The sequence below is a fragment of the Colias philodice genome, chromosome 10 (assembly GCF_061535455.1).
Source record: "Colias philodice isolate Cphi_HAF_F1 chromosome 10, ilColPhil1 Martin Lab GWU primary, whole genome shotgun sequence".
Taxonomy (NCBI): domain Eukaryota; kingdom Metazoa; phylum Arthropoda; class Insecta; order Lepidoptera; family Pieridae; genus Colias; species Colias philodice.
Genome location: NC_143095.1, coordinates 6,194,521 through 6,214,061, shown reverse-complemented (window position 1 = coordinate 6,214,061; position 19,541 = coordinate 6,194,521). Strand labels below are relative to the sequence as shown.

Below are 19,541 nucleotides of genomic sequence, written 5' to 3'. Positions count from 1 at the left end.
TGGAGGTAAGTCCCACGAAATTCATTATTTGAAGACTTTTTTACAAATGGGTCTCACACACAGTATTACAATATCGTGTAAATTGTAAACCTCAAACACCAATGTAATTTTTGAAATTGGTTTTTGCGCGGTGATTTCGCACAAGCTAAAGTAATTTACCTAATCTGGGATCCTAGAAATGTTAAACAAACTATTTTTTTTTATAATTAAACATTTAAATAATAAATACCTTCTTTTATGAAAGGGGGTTAAAATGGTTGCTGTAGCTGTGACCACAGTGCACCTTAGATCATTAAGTAATGGATGGAGCATGCTGGCAAATGTTCTAACTAAACTTTCTGCTGATTTTGGTGCGGGGAGGGTAACTCACACTTTGAAACACATTCACAAAAATAATTTGTGTCTTTACAAACTCAAACTAATACAAAATTGGCAGACTAGCATGTTTTTGCACACATACATCGATTACTTACACAGAAAAATCTCTGTACATATACGTAATAATACAATCGCTCTAAAGGGATGTACAGTTTAACCATATCGATATTAGAAAAATAATAATTTTGTTGAAATTAGAAATAACATTAATATTATATTCATAAAAAATACTAAGTACACAGGTCATTTGAAACATTTTCATCATCATATTATGCATACGAAAAAACAATAAAACGCCATTTTATTTGTATTTGAATATGTATTTAATATTTATTCAACACATCACATATTATATTCAATAAAATAAATATCGGTACAGAAATTTTTATTAAAGTGAAAACTTCTTTAGCGGCGTTGGGTATAAAATCTTAAACTTTCGTCAGGTGACCGATCGAAAAAGCGTAAGACGGATGGATATCAAACATGCTCAACGTTAATAATCAAGTTTTCACTTCTGCAGGCTCTCCCGGAGTGCAACCCGTCTTTTTTGAAGTGAAAACTTCTTTAGCGGCGTTGGGTATAAAATCTTAAACTCGCGTCAGGACACGTGGCCTGATCGAAAAAGCGTAAGACGGACTTTTTTTTTAGCCCTTATATTCCATGCGTAAGACGGATACCATTCCAAAATATCAAACATGCTGAACGTTAATAATCAAGTTTTCACTTCTGCCGGCACTCCCGGAGTGCAACCCGTCTTTTTTTGAAGTGAAAACTTCTTTAGCGGCGTTGGGTATAAAATCTTAAACTCGCGTCAGGACACGTGACCTGATCGAAAAAGCGTAAGACGGACATTGAGATATACATATACGGAGACGACACCGCCTACATCACTTATGTTCCGCTCAACATACGCCACATGACGTATGTTGAGCGGTTTTTTTTAATGGTTTTAAAGTGAAACGCATCAAATATGCCTTCGTGTGTGTTACGATATTGCACAAATAATACAAATAATACGGAAATGTGCAAAGGAATAACTTTCATCGGTAAGAACCTAACTAGATAATAATTTTTAAAACTTAGTTAGAGCAAAAAAATGGCGCACAGATTTTGTTCGTGGTGTCTCCTCCATACGTATAGTAATATTATCTCAATGAAGACGGATGGATATCAAACATGCTCAACGTTAAGTTTTCACTTCTGCCGGCACTCCCGGAGTGCAACCCGTCTTTTTTTATTTCTGTACCGAGGTGTCGCTACAGATAGGTATAATAAAAATTGTAATTCGATTTCTTGTATATCTGAAATATACGCAATATTAATACATACATATAAACAAATTACATAATAGAAAGGTTACAAGATTAACATTATAAAAAAACGGCTAAGTGCGAGTCGGACTCGCGCACGAAGGGTTACGTACCATTAAAATGTTCTGCCAGTAAGTAACCGAGCGTAAGTTTTAATAAATATATACAAGATTTACAAAATAAACATTATACTACTTTTTATGCAGTTGTGTAAAATTGTAATATAATAAAGATTAATTCTCATCTCATTTCAAATTATACTCAGAAAAATATTTTTTTATCGACGTTCAAGTTAAAAGCAGTCCGTCACTAAGAAAGTCGTAAAAATTTACGACCTTTTACGCGACGAGTTTTTAAATTCAACTCTATCACTAATACACTAGAGTAGATAATTTTTGAAACAAAAAAAAATCGCAGTCGGATGAAGCCCATTAGAAAAGGAGGGGAATATGATAAAAATGTAAGGAAAAATAAATTACGGTCAATCCGAGTTCGGGAAGCGGGAGGGGGGAGCTTCTAAGAGAAAAAAATGGTTTCTCTCGATTTCCGACAAAACTACAAGTCCTATAGAAAAAAGTTCAATGGCAAAGTTGTAGGTAATTAAAAGTTCTACAACTTTTGTATTCACAATTTTTTCACATAACCTCAAAATTTAGGTGAAAAATTCAAAAAACCAAGTTTTTGGTCTTTTATTTTTATCTACTTCAAAATTTATTTTTTTTCTACGAAATTTGGTGAAAACTTACTTTATTATGTCCCAAATATACTGTAATTTATTTGATTGAAAATATTTATTTTTTCGCCTTATTTTGAATTAATACCAAAAAAACAACCTAATTTTCAATCGAAAAGTCACCCGTCAAAATATCAGCATTTTTCAAAAACTTGGGGTGCCTTTTATTCATTGAAATCTCTACTTTCATATGGTGTAAAAAAAATAAACACCACCGTAGTAAATGTTCTCAGGAAATGCATACAAACAGTGTGAAAATTAGCTTTTACTAAATCAGGCACACTTCTCGAACTACCTGAAATGTTTTTATCGACATCATTTTGCTTTTGAATATGCTGTAAAATATTAAACTTAGAACAGATAATTATTTTTCTTTTGAAATATTACCGAAAAGCCGATACAAGAGAAGATATAGAGTTCAAGAAGTGTGCCTGATTTAGTAAAAGCTCATTATTACACTATTTGTATGCATTTCCTGAGAACATTTACTATAGTGGTGTTTATTTTTTTTACACCATATGAAAGTAGAGATTTCAATGAATAAAAGGCACCCCAAGTTTTTGAAAAAAGCTGATATTTTGACGGGTGAATTTCGATTGAAAATTGGGTTGTTTTTTTGGTATTAATTCAAAATAAGGCGAAAAAATAAATATTTTCAATCAAATAAATTACAGTGTATTAGGGACATAATAAAGTAAGTTTCCACCAAATTTCGTAGAAAAAAAAAAAATTTTGAAGTAGATAAAAATAAAAGACCAAAAACTTGGTTTTTTTAATTTTTCACCTAAATTTTTAGGTTATGTGAAAAAATTGTGAATACAAAAGTTGTAGAACTTTTAATTACCTACAACTTTGCCATTGAACTTTTTTCTATAGAACTTGTAGTTTTGTCGGAAATCAGGAGAAACCATTTTTTTCTCTTAAAAGCTCCCCCCTCCCACTTCCCGAACTCGGATTGACCGTAATTTATTTTTCCTTTTATTTTCATCATAATCCCCTCCTTTTCTAATGGGTTTCATCCGACTGCGATTTTTTTTATGTTTTCATTATTTATAAAGGCTTCTACCCCAGTCTATAAGTTCATAAAGATTAAATTTGAATTTCTTTTCAAGATAGTCTTGCTAAATTAAAATATAGTCTCGTGGGGAGTGCGGTTTAATATCGCGTTCTAAATTCAACTTTATCGCTTAGTTCATAAAGATTAAATTTGTATTTCTTTTCAAGATAGTCTCGCTACATTTGTATTTCTTTAAAATATAGTCTCGTGGGGAATGCGGTTCAATATCGCGTTTTAAATCTCTAGTTCATAAAGATTAAATTTGTATATTTTCTTTCCATGATAGTCTCGTGATCCTTAGATCATTAAGTAATCTAATAGCATCTACAGACGCTCCGATTTGGTTGGTGCCAACCATATCGGAACCGACAAGGCAACCATTCCAACATTGCTACAGATTGTCCGACGGTTGGCCTTCCAGCTGTCAGTTGACCATAGAGTAATATGTCAGTTGACCATAGTACGAAGAGAATGGGCTAAATTCTACTATAGAAATAGAGAAAATTACAGTCATATGCGGCTCTTACAACTTATTTTTTAAGGTTTTTAATGTAGCCGCACTGTCAATTTTTTTTAATACTTCTAACATAATAAAATACGCTTGATTTCTGGCATCTCTATTTGCGTAATCTTTGTTACTTAAGTCCCACAAACAGGGAAAGTCTTTATATAGTTCCAGCAATTTTATTAATATGTCACGTTCGGTGTCCGTAACTCCCTCGGCGTTCATGTTGACGTCCTACACCGGCGGCGTTGCGAATGTGAATGAGCCAATTACCTATATTACTCTATGGAATGAGCCGATTTGGTCGGAACAAAGCTTCCAGACGTTCCAATTTGGTTGGATCGGATAGGAAGTTGGTTTGGTCGGTATCGCCGGCGCATCCGACCACGTCAAACCAATATTAATAATAATTATGTCGGACCGACCGCTCTCTACACTTTCCGATTTGGTCGTGGTCGGATGGTTGGCACCAACTAAATCGGAGCGTCTGTAGATGCTATAAGTCGTGATCAATGATCGAGTAAACACATGACTCGATTATTTGTCTTGATCATATCGCTAAACGATACATCGACGATTATTAGAAATTGCATTTAAATTGATATTTACGTAAAAAAAATAAAAAAATACTTACAAATGAAAGGTTATTCCATCTTTTTTAATATTTGATGTGTTTGACTTGTTTCTGCAAGACTTGACAGCACAAAACGGCATTTTAGCGGAGCACTCGCAGACGTCCTTTCGATGTTTTACGAATACGCAGAGTGTTTGTAATCGATTACGCAAGTAGTTTTTATGAAAGCATATGTTATATGTTATCTGTATACATTGTTAAACGGTTGCATGATATCATCTGTGGCGGATTGTTTGTTTTCAAATTTCAAAATTTTGAATACTTGTCGAATACAATAACAGCAATATTAGATTTTTTTATGATATAAAAACAGTTTTTATCGTGAATATCTTGAAGATCTTGAGAATACCTAGAATAATTTGTTGGTAGTTATCCCCGGAACGACTTCTTTCATTATTCCTGGAAATATATTTTAAACATGGATTCTATTACAAGCACAGATGATAATATGTTGATTCAGACCAAAGCAAGACAAGAGAATATACTACTAGAAATAATTAAGGAAGTTTGCAGCGTTTCTAATTCACAACTGTCTTCAAAACTCGTTGGAAAAGTTAATAGGATCATCGCTGATTGTGACCTAACTCATTATTCCAGTCTTCACAAAATCAGTACTGCTGATGAAACGGCAACTGTTTTAGGTAAACATCATCAATATATTTTTGTAATTAGTAATAACAAAAGTTTTTGGGAGAGATCTATGTCCAGCAGTGTGGACGTTTTACGGTTGAGAATCAGTAATGTGTAAAATGTCTTATGATAATATTTAAGTACAAAAAGCTATGCATTGGTGTAGTTAAAGTTATTTGAACACAAATATGTTTCATTGTTATATTAATATTTCAGGTTTTATGAATCAGTCTGTAGCAGAACTTACTTTTGATGAACAAGTGGAATTAAATAATGCTATTTTACATAAAATTCAATCAAAGCTTCCTGAATTTAATAATGAATTAGAAAAACTGCAGCAATCCATGGGAGCTAAGAATTCAAGGAAAGCTGAAATGCAATCTTTACAAAGAAGTCTGGATGAGAAATTAAATGTATTGAAAGAGCAAGAGGGTGAAAAGGTTGATTTGATGATGGAGTGGTTGAATCATCGGCTTCATCATGTGTCTACATTTACTTCTAACTCCACAAAACATTTAACTTTGAAGACTAAAATACTTGAAATGAAGTCCAGGTATGTTGCATTTAATTGTTATTGCACAATATAAGTAGAGAAAAATCTTTGAACCTAATTGTTTGCCAAAAATTATAAAACATTTTGCTTCTTTGTTACAAAAAAATTCTTCAGAAGCCACCTTTTTTTACAAATATGTATAAACTATAAAGGTTATAATATTTAACCAGTTCTCCCGAGACACCACTTAACCAGCATGAATCTGCATGTGGATTTTAGATGCCTTTACTATGAACTATGCAAAGCATTAGTTGCTCTTACAGAAATTATTATGTAGAGTCATAGGGCATTGGATAGATGAATTTATAATTTGGCAGCAAAAAGTTAAAATTTTTTTTGAGGGCAATTTTTTTTAATATATTTCGATGATATTTGTCTTTTTGTTTCAGAATACTGCATCTACAAATCTTGCAGAATATCTTCACAGAAACAAATCAATCTATAAAGGCATATAGCGAAGTGCATAAAGATTTAAAAGAAAGCATTCAAGAAACAGAACAGAGGATCAAGCAGTATAAAGATATTATTGAAAGCAGTTAGACATATTGTCCAAGTAACCATTAATATGTTAATTAAATTATTTTATAGTAATATATTTTATTTTCTTTAATGTTTACACCGACAGACCAAATATGCTTAGTTAACAGTCAATTTCTTATAGGCTTTATCTCTAATCCATGACAGTTAGACAATTGAAATTTTCAGGCATTATGTATTTTCTATTTCTACTTTAATAACTAATTATTAGGCAGTGGTTGGCACACTCATAAATTGGATTGTGACCAATTTATTTGCAGTAGCTCTTTGCTTCTAGGCAGTTCATGCAATTTCCAGTGAAGACAAATGGGTAGGTAGACACTAGGCACTTAACTATTATGTTAAATTCTTTATCCAACTAACCAAATAACGTTAAATAATATTTTTTGCAGGTAAACCTTTTTGCTGAAATCCCCCCCAAAGATGACTCAAATTCTCTTTGAGATTATGGTCGATCATATGCGAAATAATTGCTAATTGCAATTGCCTTACTAAGAATAGGTTTTATTAATGATCCGAACAATCTCAATGATATATCATATAGTTACATAATATTGTTTAGCTCGATATTTGATATTAACATTAATGGGTATAATAATAAGGCGTAAGGCGTAACACAATGTAAAGAAGGCCAAAGTACAAAAGTGGCGTAAAATATTGCGTACCAACTTACGTTCTTACAAATAGTCAATAACACCGGCATATTATGTTATGTCAACAACATAGTTCATTATTATTTAACTATATTGACGTTGAGTCCTACATTCATTTGAATCCTACTAATATTATAAATGCGAAAGTTTGTGAGGAAGTGTGTGTGTGTGTGTGTGTTTGTTACTCTTTCACGCAAATTCTACTGAACCGATTACAATGAAATTTAGCACACATATAGAGGGTAACTTGGATTAACACATAGAATAGGTTTTATCCCGGAAATCCAACGGGAACGGGAACTATGCGGGTTTTCCTTTGAAAACGCGGGCGAAGCCGCGGGCGGAAATCTAGTTTAAGATATAAAAATGCATGCCTGTAGTTTTATACTACTCTTTGATCGCGACTCTATAATTGGTAGGTAAGTACCTATTTGATAATATGTGCCTTTGGGTTTTTACAAAAGGCGGTGAAATTTCAAATAATGATGACGTTATCGTATGAATATAATATGTATTTTCGTGATACATATCTTTACAATTCAAAATGTACCAAAGATATTTTAAATTGCAAAAGATATTTTTTTATTTATTATTATTTGTATGATATTTCAACCGGTAGGTAGTAGGTGTCCATTTACATATATTACGGAAACATTATTTTAAGATCGACATTCACCCATTTGCTAAACGGACAAAAAAATTATTTTATAAAAAAAGAATGTTTCTCGAAAAAAATGCCAATTGCTAGAAATAAAGTACCTATTTAGTATTGACCGCTGTGATTGACTGCCAGCTAGCTTATACCAACACTACTAGCTAACTTTATTATTAAAAATTAACCGACTAGCTTCACAAAAGCTTCACTAACCTAACCTAACTTCCGGTAAAAAGCTTAGTAGGTATTTTCATAGAATACATAGGTACTCTAACGCGTACTAAATGATTTATAGCATTTTATATTTTTTAACTTATCAAAAAGATGGATAGGTTATACTATATAAGGTAAACAACGATTTATTTTGTAGCATCTCACGCATAAACTCACGCATATTTAATATATCTCGATATCGTAATTTTTCAATATGGACTAGCAGTTCCTGAGATAAACTCGTAAGGAACCAAGCAAACAAAAATTTCAACGAACACGGAACGTGATTAATGAACGGCCCCACAGGCTGTAAATTAGTGAACCTAATAAAATATAACTCATTTTCATAAATTTGTTTAATTGAGTAAGTATTCTTATTCTCATGAATCTTGTTTACTGTATGTTTATGGATGTTTAATGCTTATGTGCGAGTAATTAATGACGTAGATGGAGTGCTATTACTAGATAATACTCTCTATGATGATGTCTATATGAATCTATTTGTAATTTTCTAGATAATGTAATAAACTAATGACTAATCATGATTTCTTTGTAGATCAAACGACGTTCAACTTTCAAGTCCCGTATTATGAGAATGTTAACTCAAAATTAGGAACCTAAATTAAATTTATAATTAAGATAAGTGCCTATTTAACTATAATATGTATAATTGAGTACTTTTTTCCTACCTAACAGCATGGACTAATAAATATCTAACAGTCATATTAAATTATTGCTCTAGTAAGTCCAATAATCTGGCGATTGTTGTATAGTTTGTTCAGCAAATACAGGCTTGATAATATGTAATACCTATCTACTATATTACTTTGCTCTATGATATGTAATAGCACAGACTAATATTAATATACTACGTATATAATAGATATTCATATCAATCCTGTATATTTTCATACTAGATACGATACTTATGACACAATCCTATGAAATAGATCACAAATTTCTGAAACTACCCCACATATCTGATATCCGCAATTACCCTAAATGCTTATTCATTTTACTAGTTATTAATTACAAAACAAATATAACGTTTACTTAAATCCTTTTATTTTATACCATTTATCAAAGAAGCAGAATTTGTATTTTTTTCAAGTAGCACGTAGCAGTAACAAGAAGTAGCCTTTTCTATACTCCCTTGACATAAGTAGGTACTTTACTAGCTAGAACCTGTTTATTTTTATTATTTAGGTTTATCCATACTGAAATGACCATGTTTTCTTACCGTCTCCCATCTCAAACACCATCTCCATTCGCGCGATGCTTTTGACTCTTTTATATAAATAGATAGATACATATTATTGTTTTTATTTTAAGAACATTATTGGAACAGATCGTGAGAGCGTTCGAGCGTAACAAATGGACAAGGTTTTATAAGAAAACAGCTGGATTGAATTACAGCTCTCAGTTCAGATGTAGGTAGTAAGTAATAGTAGACCTACATACCTTTTACATTGCCTGACTAATGTTTATCTCCCTCTAGCCTAGTTAGTTGTTAGTTTAAACTTTGAGTTTAGTGTTTACACCATAATCCAAAGTTCGAAGTTATGAATGATAATAAATCAAGTAGTTTCTGAGTCATTCAGGTCCAAACAATTACGCGATTTAACTTTGTAGGACAGATAACATTGCGGAGATTAGTCGCATGTGGTGTGTTGCGTGAGCTGTTCGTATATTTGTTTTTCTCAACACGTGCTCGTGATCTGATGATAATATGATACAAATGTTTTGGAATATTTTTTTGTGAGTAACATTATGTTGTTATTGTAGTTATAGTATTATTTTAATATATAAGCTGTGTGAATGTGAATCTGTTAAATGCGATATGCATTCAATATTAATTAATAGTGTTTATTTTATACATTTATAATGGGGGACGTTTAAATGTTGTTGGCCATGAGTTATTAATTTCTTGACGAGTTCTATAATTTTCGTTACAATGGTGGGAAATGTTGTTAATGGTTGTTTTACAATTTTAGATTATGATAGTATCTAAGTTAGCAACTAAGTATAAGGAAGTAGGTACATAATTTATGAAATTCAAAATAGGATTATCAAGAACATAGGTACCTACTCAGGCAACTCATATAGGTAGTAAGTTCCTATAGAGTACTAACGTAGTCCGTAGGTATAGTAGCTATTTGCTATTTAGTACTCTGTTATATTTCCTACATCTATCTGTCGCATCACATCGCAGGTCTCAAACGGATGAACAAATTAGAACGGATTTTCATAATTAAAATCTTATCGGTTGTTAATTTCTTGGTAATATGTTCATCCATACTAAGCCTTAATTACCTACTTAGTACTTTGTATCTGAATCTCAGGCAATCTGGTTGCGTAACAATAACAGACCTTGACTAAATAAATAAAAAAATCCCTTCTAATATAATATCGAATAAGAGTTATAAGTTAAAAATTAATTAGAACATCCTTTAATAAAATGCAATTCAATCTCAAACGGAAGCTTTAGGTGCATCGATCGCTTATCATAGGTAGGTAGGAATACACATCAAACCTATATATTTTATAGAAAGTTTATTGACTGATAACTGACTGATTTTAACCAGTAATTTAAATTAATCTAAACGAAAAGGTTTACCATGCCATTTAGGCAAGTTTCGATATCGGTTATCATTGATGATGATACTTTAAATGATGAGGTATATTGATATAAGAAATTTTATAATTCGAGGGTCCCGGTCGTCTATAAGTACTCCAATTAATAATATACTAAACCGGAAGTTTATTTAGAACCTATTGAAATTTGAAAAAATAGCCTACAATGTAAAAATATTAGTCCGCACATCCGTTATTTTGAAATAGATCTTATGATTTTTGAATCAATAATTAATATTCTATTACAGACGAATATCAAAAACGTTAGGAGTAGAATGGGCTCCTTTAAACGTGCCGCTATCAAGGCGTCTCCAAACTTTAGCAGCCACTGGATGGATTTGCCTGGTGCTATTCAGTGAAGCACTCGCAGTACTACTGTTTATTAAGCTCTTGTACTCCTCTTATTGGTATTTGGCGCTACTGTATGCAGTATGGATGTTAAACGACATAGATATCTGCCACAGAGGAGGGAGAACGTAAGTGTTAAAAAGTAGTAAGACACACTTAGTTAAACATCATATCAAAATATGTAATATTATTGGTTCATACACAACCATTTTTTCACACAGAATATACCTAGCTACCGAAATCTTGCTTTAAACTCTAAATTATACACTCGCTTTGGTTGTAGTTTAGAATTTTACTTTAACCATCTATTGTGACCATACAACCATGACCGTATTGAATGTTCGTCTTATAGCCGTAAATGCAATTTCTAAACATTGAACACCGATAAAAATCATTGCAGCGTAACGAACAACACAGATTCCAACCTTTTTTCATGATCATCTATTTCTGCCGCTTTATCGTATCAGTGATGACAATTTATTTAATTTATGAATAATCATATTAATTAATTGTAGTTATCTTGGTTCATTGGACTCAGAAACATTTATCAACTCATACTTTTCAGAATCCAATGGGTAAGAAATTGGACATGGTGGAGATATTACCGCGACTACTTCCCTATCAAACTGGTTAAAACCACAGACTTGGATCCCTCTAATAACTACCTCTTTGCCTGTTTTCCGCATGGAGTTGTTTGCTCCGGTGCCTTTGGGGCATTTGCGACAAATGCCCTCGACTTCTACAAAGTATTCCCAGGATTGAGTTGCCATATGATAACGCTGGCTGGACACTTTTTGGTGCCATTCTTTAGGGAACTATTGCTTGCGTTTGGAACCTGCGCATCGTCACAAGAAAGCTTATTGTACTTGTTGGATAAAAAACGACATCAAGGCAATTGTGTGTGTCTGATTGTTGGAGGAGCCGCGGAAGCCTTGGACTCCCATCCTGGAGAATATAAAGTTATTTTAAACAGGAGAAAAGGATTTATTCGTATCGCGATGAAATCTGGGTAAGTTGTTTTTAACTAGAATATAGAAAAAAAAACAATCTGCTGAACTTTTATTAACTTCATTTTGATTTCTCAATATATTTTTACGAATATGTATTGTATCAAATTTATCAGAAGCATTATACTATTATAGTCTCCCTCTGCAAAGTCGGTACTGCAGTACAGTTACAGTACAGAGTAACTGCAAGTCACTTTTAGATTCGAAAATATTTTCAATCTCATTGCAAACTTTTGGTTATATATATTATGTTAATCTATAATAATTTTTCAGTGCACCTTTGGTACCAGTATTTTCGTTCGGAGAAACAGACGTGTTCCGGCCTCCGAATAATCCTCAAGACAGTTATTTACGTCGCTTTCAAGAGAGAGTCCGCAAATTAACCGGAATATCTCCAATGTTTCCTATTGGAAGAGGACTGTTTCAGTATTCGTATGGTGTGCTACCTTTACGCTCACCTATCACAACAGTGGGTAAGGATCTTTAATTATCATTATCATCATCATCAGCCCATATACGTTCCCACTGCTGGGACACGGGTCTCTTATGAGGGTACAGGCCATGATCCACCACGCTGGCCAAGTGCGGGTTGGCGGATGTCACATGTCGCCGAACTTTTGATTCTTCGACATGCCGGTTTCCTCACGATGTTCTCTGTCACCGTTCATGCACTGGTGATGTTATAACATGCGCAGATAGATCGAAAAAAAAAGACGGGTTGCACTCCGGGAGTGCCGGCAGAAGTGAAAACTTGATTATTAACGTTCAGCATGTTTGATATTTTGGAATGGTATCCGTCTTACGCATGGAATATAAGGGCTTACAAAAATCCGTCTTACGCTTTTTCGATCAGGCCACGTGTCCTGACGCGAGTTTAAGATTTTATACCCAACGCCGCTAAAGAAGTTTTCACTTCAAAAAAACAATTTATTTCCTGCGCGCTCGATTGGTCTCGAACCCCGGACTTATCGATTTAAAGTCCGAGGTCTTCACCACTGAGCTACCGACTGAGTTTAGGAAAGAAGGTTTCAGGATTATAGTATGTTTGTTTATTAATGTCTGGGACTATCTTACTTACGTTTACGTGCTGTTTTTGTATAAGTATAAAAAATAAAAACATATTTTAACTTCGTAAGCCTCATGTGTGTAATATGATTAAGCATTTCTAAAACAAATACAATTTATAAACTCAAGGAGGTTATTTCAAATTTTAGTCTGCTAACTGTTTCGGAATATTAGGTAACAGAAGAATAATCCAAATTCCAATCCTTCGAATTTATGTAATAAATTTCCATTTCGCTTGCGCTGATAACGTTTATCAGATTAAACTTATTTCTTAACCAATATTTTTACGTTATCAAAGTCTGCAACTTTTAACTATTTTTCATTATAAACTCACTATGGTTATTTAGCATGATAATATATCCTCGTAAGCCGTCGTTGGTGCGTTCCAAAAATAAATCCAAATACTTACTTCCAAGAACTTTGTTTTATATTATATTACCACCTATATATAATACAATGGTTATAAAAAATCATAAAAAAGACGATCATTCAGTGTTTAATTTCGCACCATACAAACATACTTAATGTAAATTGTTGAACGCAAGCATGGAAGATGTACAACATTTATATGCATTTCTTAATACAAAAAGTAATGTTATGTATAATATCAAATTAGAATACTAAAACTCATATATACCTACCAATATTGAACTAACGATAAAGAACGATATTATAATGATAACATTTATCAGTTTCTTTGAAATGAGCTTTAATGCGATTTTTGTTGCAAAATAAATAGGTAAAGGCGTTGTAATGTACAAAAAAAATTGTGGACCTATGCAGTCCGAAAATACACTTATTGAAGGTCATTTTTATTAAAGAAATCAATCGTTATATGCGTAGGTAAACTCGTTTAGGCCTTACTGTATAAAATAAATTTCCATTTTTCTATAAATTATATATCATTTTTTACAACAATCATTTCTTATTGAACTTGATTATTAAAACATTGATACTGAAGGAATTTTAGAAAAGAAACTACATATTCTAATTTTTTTTGGGTATCATTTAAGCTATCACCAATTTAATTAGTTTTGTGTTTCTTAAATAACAGGGTTTGTCCTCAAAATAGTAGATCTGTCACCAAAATGTAGTCACCAAACAATGCAAAATCAGTTCCACAATAAATCACCTAAAATCCTGAGATATAAGGTCTAGTACCAAATAAATGTTTTTGTATGTATTATAATAGGTGTGTCCTAATAAGTATTTAAGCAAACTAATTTAAAGAGATCACCAATAAATCTTATTATGTTACTAGAAAAAGCTTCCAATTCGCCTAGGCTGATCGTAGGCTGTCCGTATTTACAACGGCGTCTGTCAATTAAATACGTCCTTACTTGGGACATTTTTGGCACTTTAATATCTACCATCAATTTTAGTCAAATTTGCAATTATGGCTTTTGGTTTGAGATGTAAGTCGTATAATTTGTTTATTTCTTCCTTTACTCTGTCACTAAGCCCATAACCAGCGAGCGTTTTTGAATCGTGGTCATGATCAGAAACTGTCCGAAACAACAATACTTCATCCAAGAATGAGTACATGAGTAAATACAACTGAGCTGAACACTGTGGTCCCTTCCGCACCACTTTATTACATCTAAAGTACTTTTTTCTCCCTTCCTCTACATCATGCGTTCGTAGAAAAGGCCAAATTTTTTCAGCCTTTATATACTCCTCAGCACTGTGTTTGTCTTCAAATTTTTAAACGAAAATCCAATCCTTGCTTTGCGACCGTTGTCAGTGTCAGTACCTTCCTCATTTTCCACATTTTAAAGCGCGCCAATTTGTCTCCGCCCCTTTGATCATTTTTTCATTAAAATTATAAATTGATGTATTAAATTGGTAACGAATACTATTAATTTAATATCTGAACAAAATAAAATGTTACTACTGTATTGGTGACAAAATATCAAATAAAAAGGAGTCGCAGTCAGGGATCGATAATCGATTTATTTGGTGACAGATCTACCATTCTGAGCACAGAGCTATTATTTAAGTAACAAAACTCTTATTATAAGAACGAAGTTTATATTCATGTAATGCAATATAATTTTATTGGTTATCGATGTCTTATTTTACACATATATTAACATTAATTTGATAATTCATACCTGGGAACAATTTTTGTTTATCTGAGAACGAAAATATTTCGTGGTGATAGATCTATTTATTAGGTAATACAACTTGATGACAAATATAAATTTTGGTGAAAGAAAATATAGTTCCCATTTTTTTTTACAGTTGGCAAGCCATTAGAGGTTCCAAGGAACCTCGACCCGACTGATGAAGAAGTAGACGCTTTACATGCAGAATTCACAAAAAGACTCATAGAACTATTTGAAACAGAAAAACCTAAGTATTTGAAAAATCACGAAAATATTTCCTTAATTATTACATAAGTGCGGAACAGGGTATGATATTATAGGAGTAGTTTAAAATGCATGTAGTAGTTGTACATGGTCATACAGAGGATTTTTTTTTGTTAGTTTTAAGTTTATACATTAAAAGTGTGTGAAACAGTTTTTGTGAGATTTCTGTAAAACAATTGTTCATAAATTATAGATAGATAATCTTTATTTCCTACTTGGCTAGATAAAATATTTAGAATAAATGTGTTTTGAAGAAATTTTTAAATTCTAAAATAACATTGTTAAAAAAGTTGATTGTGACTAGTACCTATAACTATATAGATTTAAATAATTCTGAAAATAATATTGATTTGTGCAAAGTGTGGTGCAAAGCAACCGAACGGGTGACAGTTTAATTTCATATTTCCGATGACGTACCTACATTATAATCGGAAATTTGAAATTACACAAACGAACCTGAAATTACACAAATAAACTTCTTAATGTTAAATTTTTTAATAGAATGTTTTTTATTTATTCAATGTAAAATATTATAGATATGGGTATAGTTCGACTGTTAGTTAATACCCACCAATAAGGCCAGTAGTTAGCAGCTAAAAAATATATTTATAATTTTTTTATACCTACAGTTATTGTGTAGAAAAAAAAGACATGTTTTGCTAAATTGAGTTAAGTTACCTATTAAATAAATTATTGTGAGTTACTAATTACTATTATCAACGTTACATATTAAGTACAGTTCGATTCAAACTTAATGGCGGTTCGTAAGTTAGCTGCAAATGCATCATGCAATGCTCGCAGGTATCCGTCCCTTAAGGGCCCTTAGGGCGTTTGTGCACTACTAGGAATTTTACTGTCCGGCATTCCGATTTTTTACGGTCCGGTATGGCACGCCATTAATCTAAATCTTATCTAAATACTAGCTTGTGCACTATACGTAATTTTACTGTCCGACATTTTACTTTTCCCTATTCCGGATGGTTTTTTGTGTCTACGAGTCGCTGTAGGTATAATTGTTTTCGAATGCCCACTTGCTTGGATTTTACTCTTTTTACTGCATATGCCAATTGAAAGCAAGCTCTTGTTTTACTTTCTATTAGCTGGCAGTGTGATTTGAAAAGTCGGTATTGTTATTTTTATATACATTGACCTATAATTATTATCTAAGTAAGTGTTGGTAAGTTTAAGTTAAAGTGGGAATAGCTTTAGCTCCTCGTCACCGATTAAGATAAATAAGTGAAACACGCATTTTAAATCTCTTACGGAACTTTACTTTTTATTATAACGAAATAATATAATATTTCGTATTCTATATTTTTTACTCATTTCTTGTAAAATGCAAAAACAATCATTTATGATAGCATTAAACTTCCTTGAACTGTACCGCACTGATGACTGATCCGAGTAAAGACGGACAGGTGCACAAGCCAATTCATCGGTTTTTTCATGCCACACCGGACCGTAAAAAATCGGAATGCCGGACAGTAAAATTCCTTGTAGTGCACAAGCGCCCTTAGGGCGTTTGTCCACTACAAGGAATTTTACGGTCCGGCATTCCGATTTTTTACGGTCCGGTATGGCACGCAATTAATCTAAATACTAGCTTGTGCACTATACGTAATTTTACTGTCCGACATTTTACTTTTCCCTATTCCGGATGGTTTTTTGAGTTTACGAGTCGCTGTAGGTATAATTGTTTTCGAGTGCCCGCTTGCTTGGATTTTACTCTTTTTATTGCATATGCCAATTGAAAGCAAGCTCTTGTTTTACTTTCTTTTAGCTGGCAATGAGATTTGAGAAGTCGGTATTGTTATTTTATATACATTGACCAAGCATTGACCTATAATTATTATCTAAGTAAGTGTTGGTAATGTTAAAGTTCAAATGGGAATAGCTTTAGCTCCTCGTCACCGATTAAAATAAATAAGTGAAACACGCATTTTAAATCTCTTACGGAACTTTACTTTTTATTATAACGAAGTAATATAATATTTCACCTTCTATATTTTTACTCGTTTCTTGTAAAATGCGAAAACAATCATTTATTATTATTTATTATTTAGCATTATACCGCCAAACTTCCTTGAACTGTACCGCACTGATCCGAGTAAAGACGGACAGGTGCACAAGCAATTCATCGGTTTTTTCATGCCACACCGGACCGTAAAAAATCGGAATGCCGGACAGTAAAATTCCTTGTAGTGCACAAGCGCCCTTAGTAGGTGAAAACGGCAAAATGGACTGTTATCTATGAGCTATAATTGAAAATATTGAAGTTTTTCGCAGTGACATTTCGAATATGTATCACAGAACGTATGTGTGATGGGATGACTGTTTCCAAAACACGATTGGAAAAATTTTGCTCGATAAAATAAAATCCTGAAGTTACCTCTAAAATATCATAATATAAATGGTCATTACAACAACTTTTTACCTAGTTTGGGAGTCAGAGACTTCAGTATTTCAAAATGTTGTATTCTATTGTCAATAAAGAATATTTTATTAAAAAAAAAAAGGGACGGATACCTGCGAGCAGTGCATGATGCATTTGCAGCTAACTTACGAACCGCCATTAAGTTTGAATCGTACTGTACAAATAATTATTTGTCTATCTCTTAAAATATTAATAAAGAGAACCTGCTCCAATACTTGATTGTATTTGCTTATAATTCTTGATATTTGTAATAATATTGCATAAGAATGGATTTAAATCAAAATTTGAATATTCACTAAGTACCTATGTCTTGTGTTATCAATATAGGAAATTATACGTTGATGTTATTTATCCGATAGCGGATGAAGACTTTTATGCTATCGCAAATTATATGATGCAAATAAATTAATGATTGTGTTCAAGTTTATAGTTATAAATAAAACAATTTTTACTGTGTAGAATATTTTATTTATTTCCCTACTGTAGATTTCATATTCCCCTTTCTTTTCAAGTGATCTTCCATAACATTCTACATACGATTTTCGTATTTCCTCTGCCATTCATAGTATTGATGGTATGAGTTGTTGTGTATGTTTTTAATGTATGTGTGCCTAATTGAAAAAAACGTGTGCGTGTACTATAATAGTGTACACACGTAAGAAGTGAAACTTCTTTATGACCTTATTTTTCAAAAAATAATTTACTATATTCAACTTTACAGAAATACGTCGAATCACGCGTGTCACGCGTAACGAATAAATGTTACTTACACTAAATTTTTTTCCAACCCCGATAAAGAAGTTTCACTTCAAAAATCTCTACGTTTTATATCTAGGTAAGGTACCGTAATTATTTTTACATATTTTCTTGGATTAAGAATTTCAAAATACCTATATCTAAGTATACAAATCCAAATCCATATTTTATTTAGAATCTCAAACATACATGTGCTATATAAATTAGAATATAAGTACTTAGTAGGACTGTTTACTGTGTTTCCTTCCTTCCATCCATAAAATTTTCTTTATTTGATGATCAAAAGTGGATCTCTATTTCTAAGAGATAGAGGTAGATAACTAGGTAAAATAAAAGTTCCATAAGTTTTACTATTTTTATTTTTACAGTTTTAATTATTTACATTTATATACAACACTTATAGATTTCATATACGAACGTGTTTGCGAATTCCTTTGAGCATAATCGCAAAATCCCAAAGAGAATGGGGGCACTTAATAAATATAACATCGCAACGCCGCGCCGTCCATTTACACAAATAAAAAACAGAAATATTCTTGATTATCGAAGTTTACAGTTTGCAAAACTGTAAAAAATGAAACAGGTTAGAAGCAAAACGATATTACCTATACATGAGAATTAATTTATAATGAACATTTATGAATTATGAACTATACTTATAGCTACTGCAATAAGCATTTGAAAAAGCTCATGATAGCTTTGCAATCTGAGAACCAAAGATAAGAATAAAGAAATAAAAAAGAGCGGGAATGATAGAAAAAGGTGGGCATGTTGCCAAGTTATCCATTTTTTAAGAGCTCTTTTGAAAAATGTAAGACAACAAAGCAAAATGCGGGCGTTCCCGCCCATATACCAAGTATGACACAGATTATGTAAAATATAAACAGATTCGTAAAAAAACTACGTTTATATTGCTAAAATATGTCTTTGAGAGGCGCAATTATGGTTAACGAAATATCAACCTTTAGCCCTATAAAGTAGGCTTAGATAAAAAATAGCAAACAAGTGGCATTATAATTTATGCCCTAAGCCGTATTTAATTGAAAACTTAATACTTAATTATTAAA

At 32.3% G+C, this 19,541-nt stretch overlaps 2 protein-coding genes across 2 annotated transcripts; both read left to right on the top strand.

The window, feature by feature from the left end:
- The first annotated feature begins 4,820 nt into the window (after positions 1-4,820).
- On the top strand, positions 4,821-6,393 carry LOC149485225 (uncharacterized). Its single transcript, XM_089699608.1, has 3 exons — positions 4,821-5,258; positions 5,464-5,800; positions 6,190-6,393. The coding sequence occupies exons 1-3, from the start codon at positions 5,036-5,038 to the stop codon at positions 6,338-6,340; spliced, it is 711 nt and encodes a 236-aa protein (XP_089555734.1). The 5' UTR covers positions 4,821-5,035; the 3' UTR covers positions 6,341-6,393.
- Positions 6,394-9,376: 2,983 nt separating this feature from the next.
- On the top strand, positions 9,377-15,353 carry LOC149485224 (2-acylglycerol O-acyltransferase 2-like). The gene is made up of 5 exons (XM_089699979.1): positions 9,377-9,616; positions 10,741-10,968; positions 11,406-11,849; positions 12,121-12,320; positions 15,157-15,353. Exons 1-5 carry the CDS (start codon positions 9,588-9,590, stop codon positions 15,312-15,314), a joined length of 1,059 nt encoding a protein of 352 aa, XP_089556105.1. The 5' UTR covers positions 9,377-9,587; the 3' UTR covers positions 15,315-15,353.
- The last annotated feature ends 4,188 nt before the right edge of the window (positions 15,354-19,541 follow it).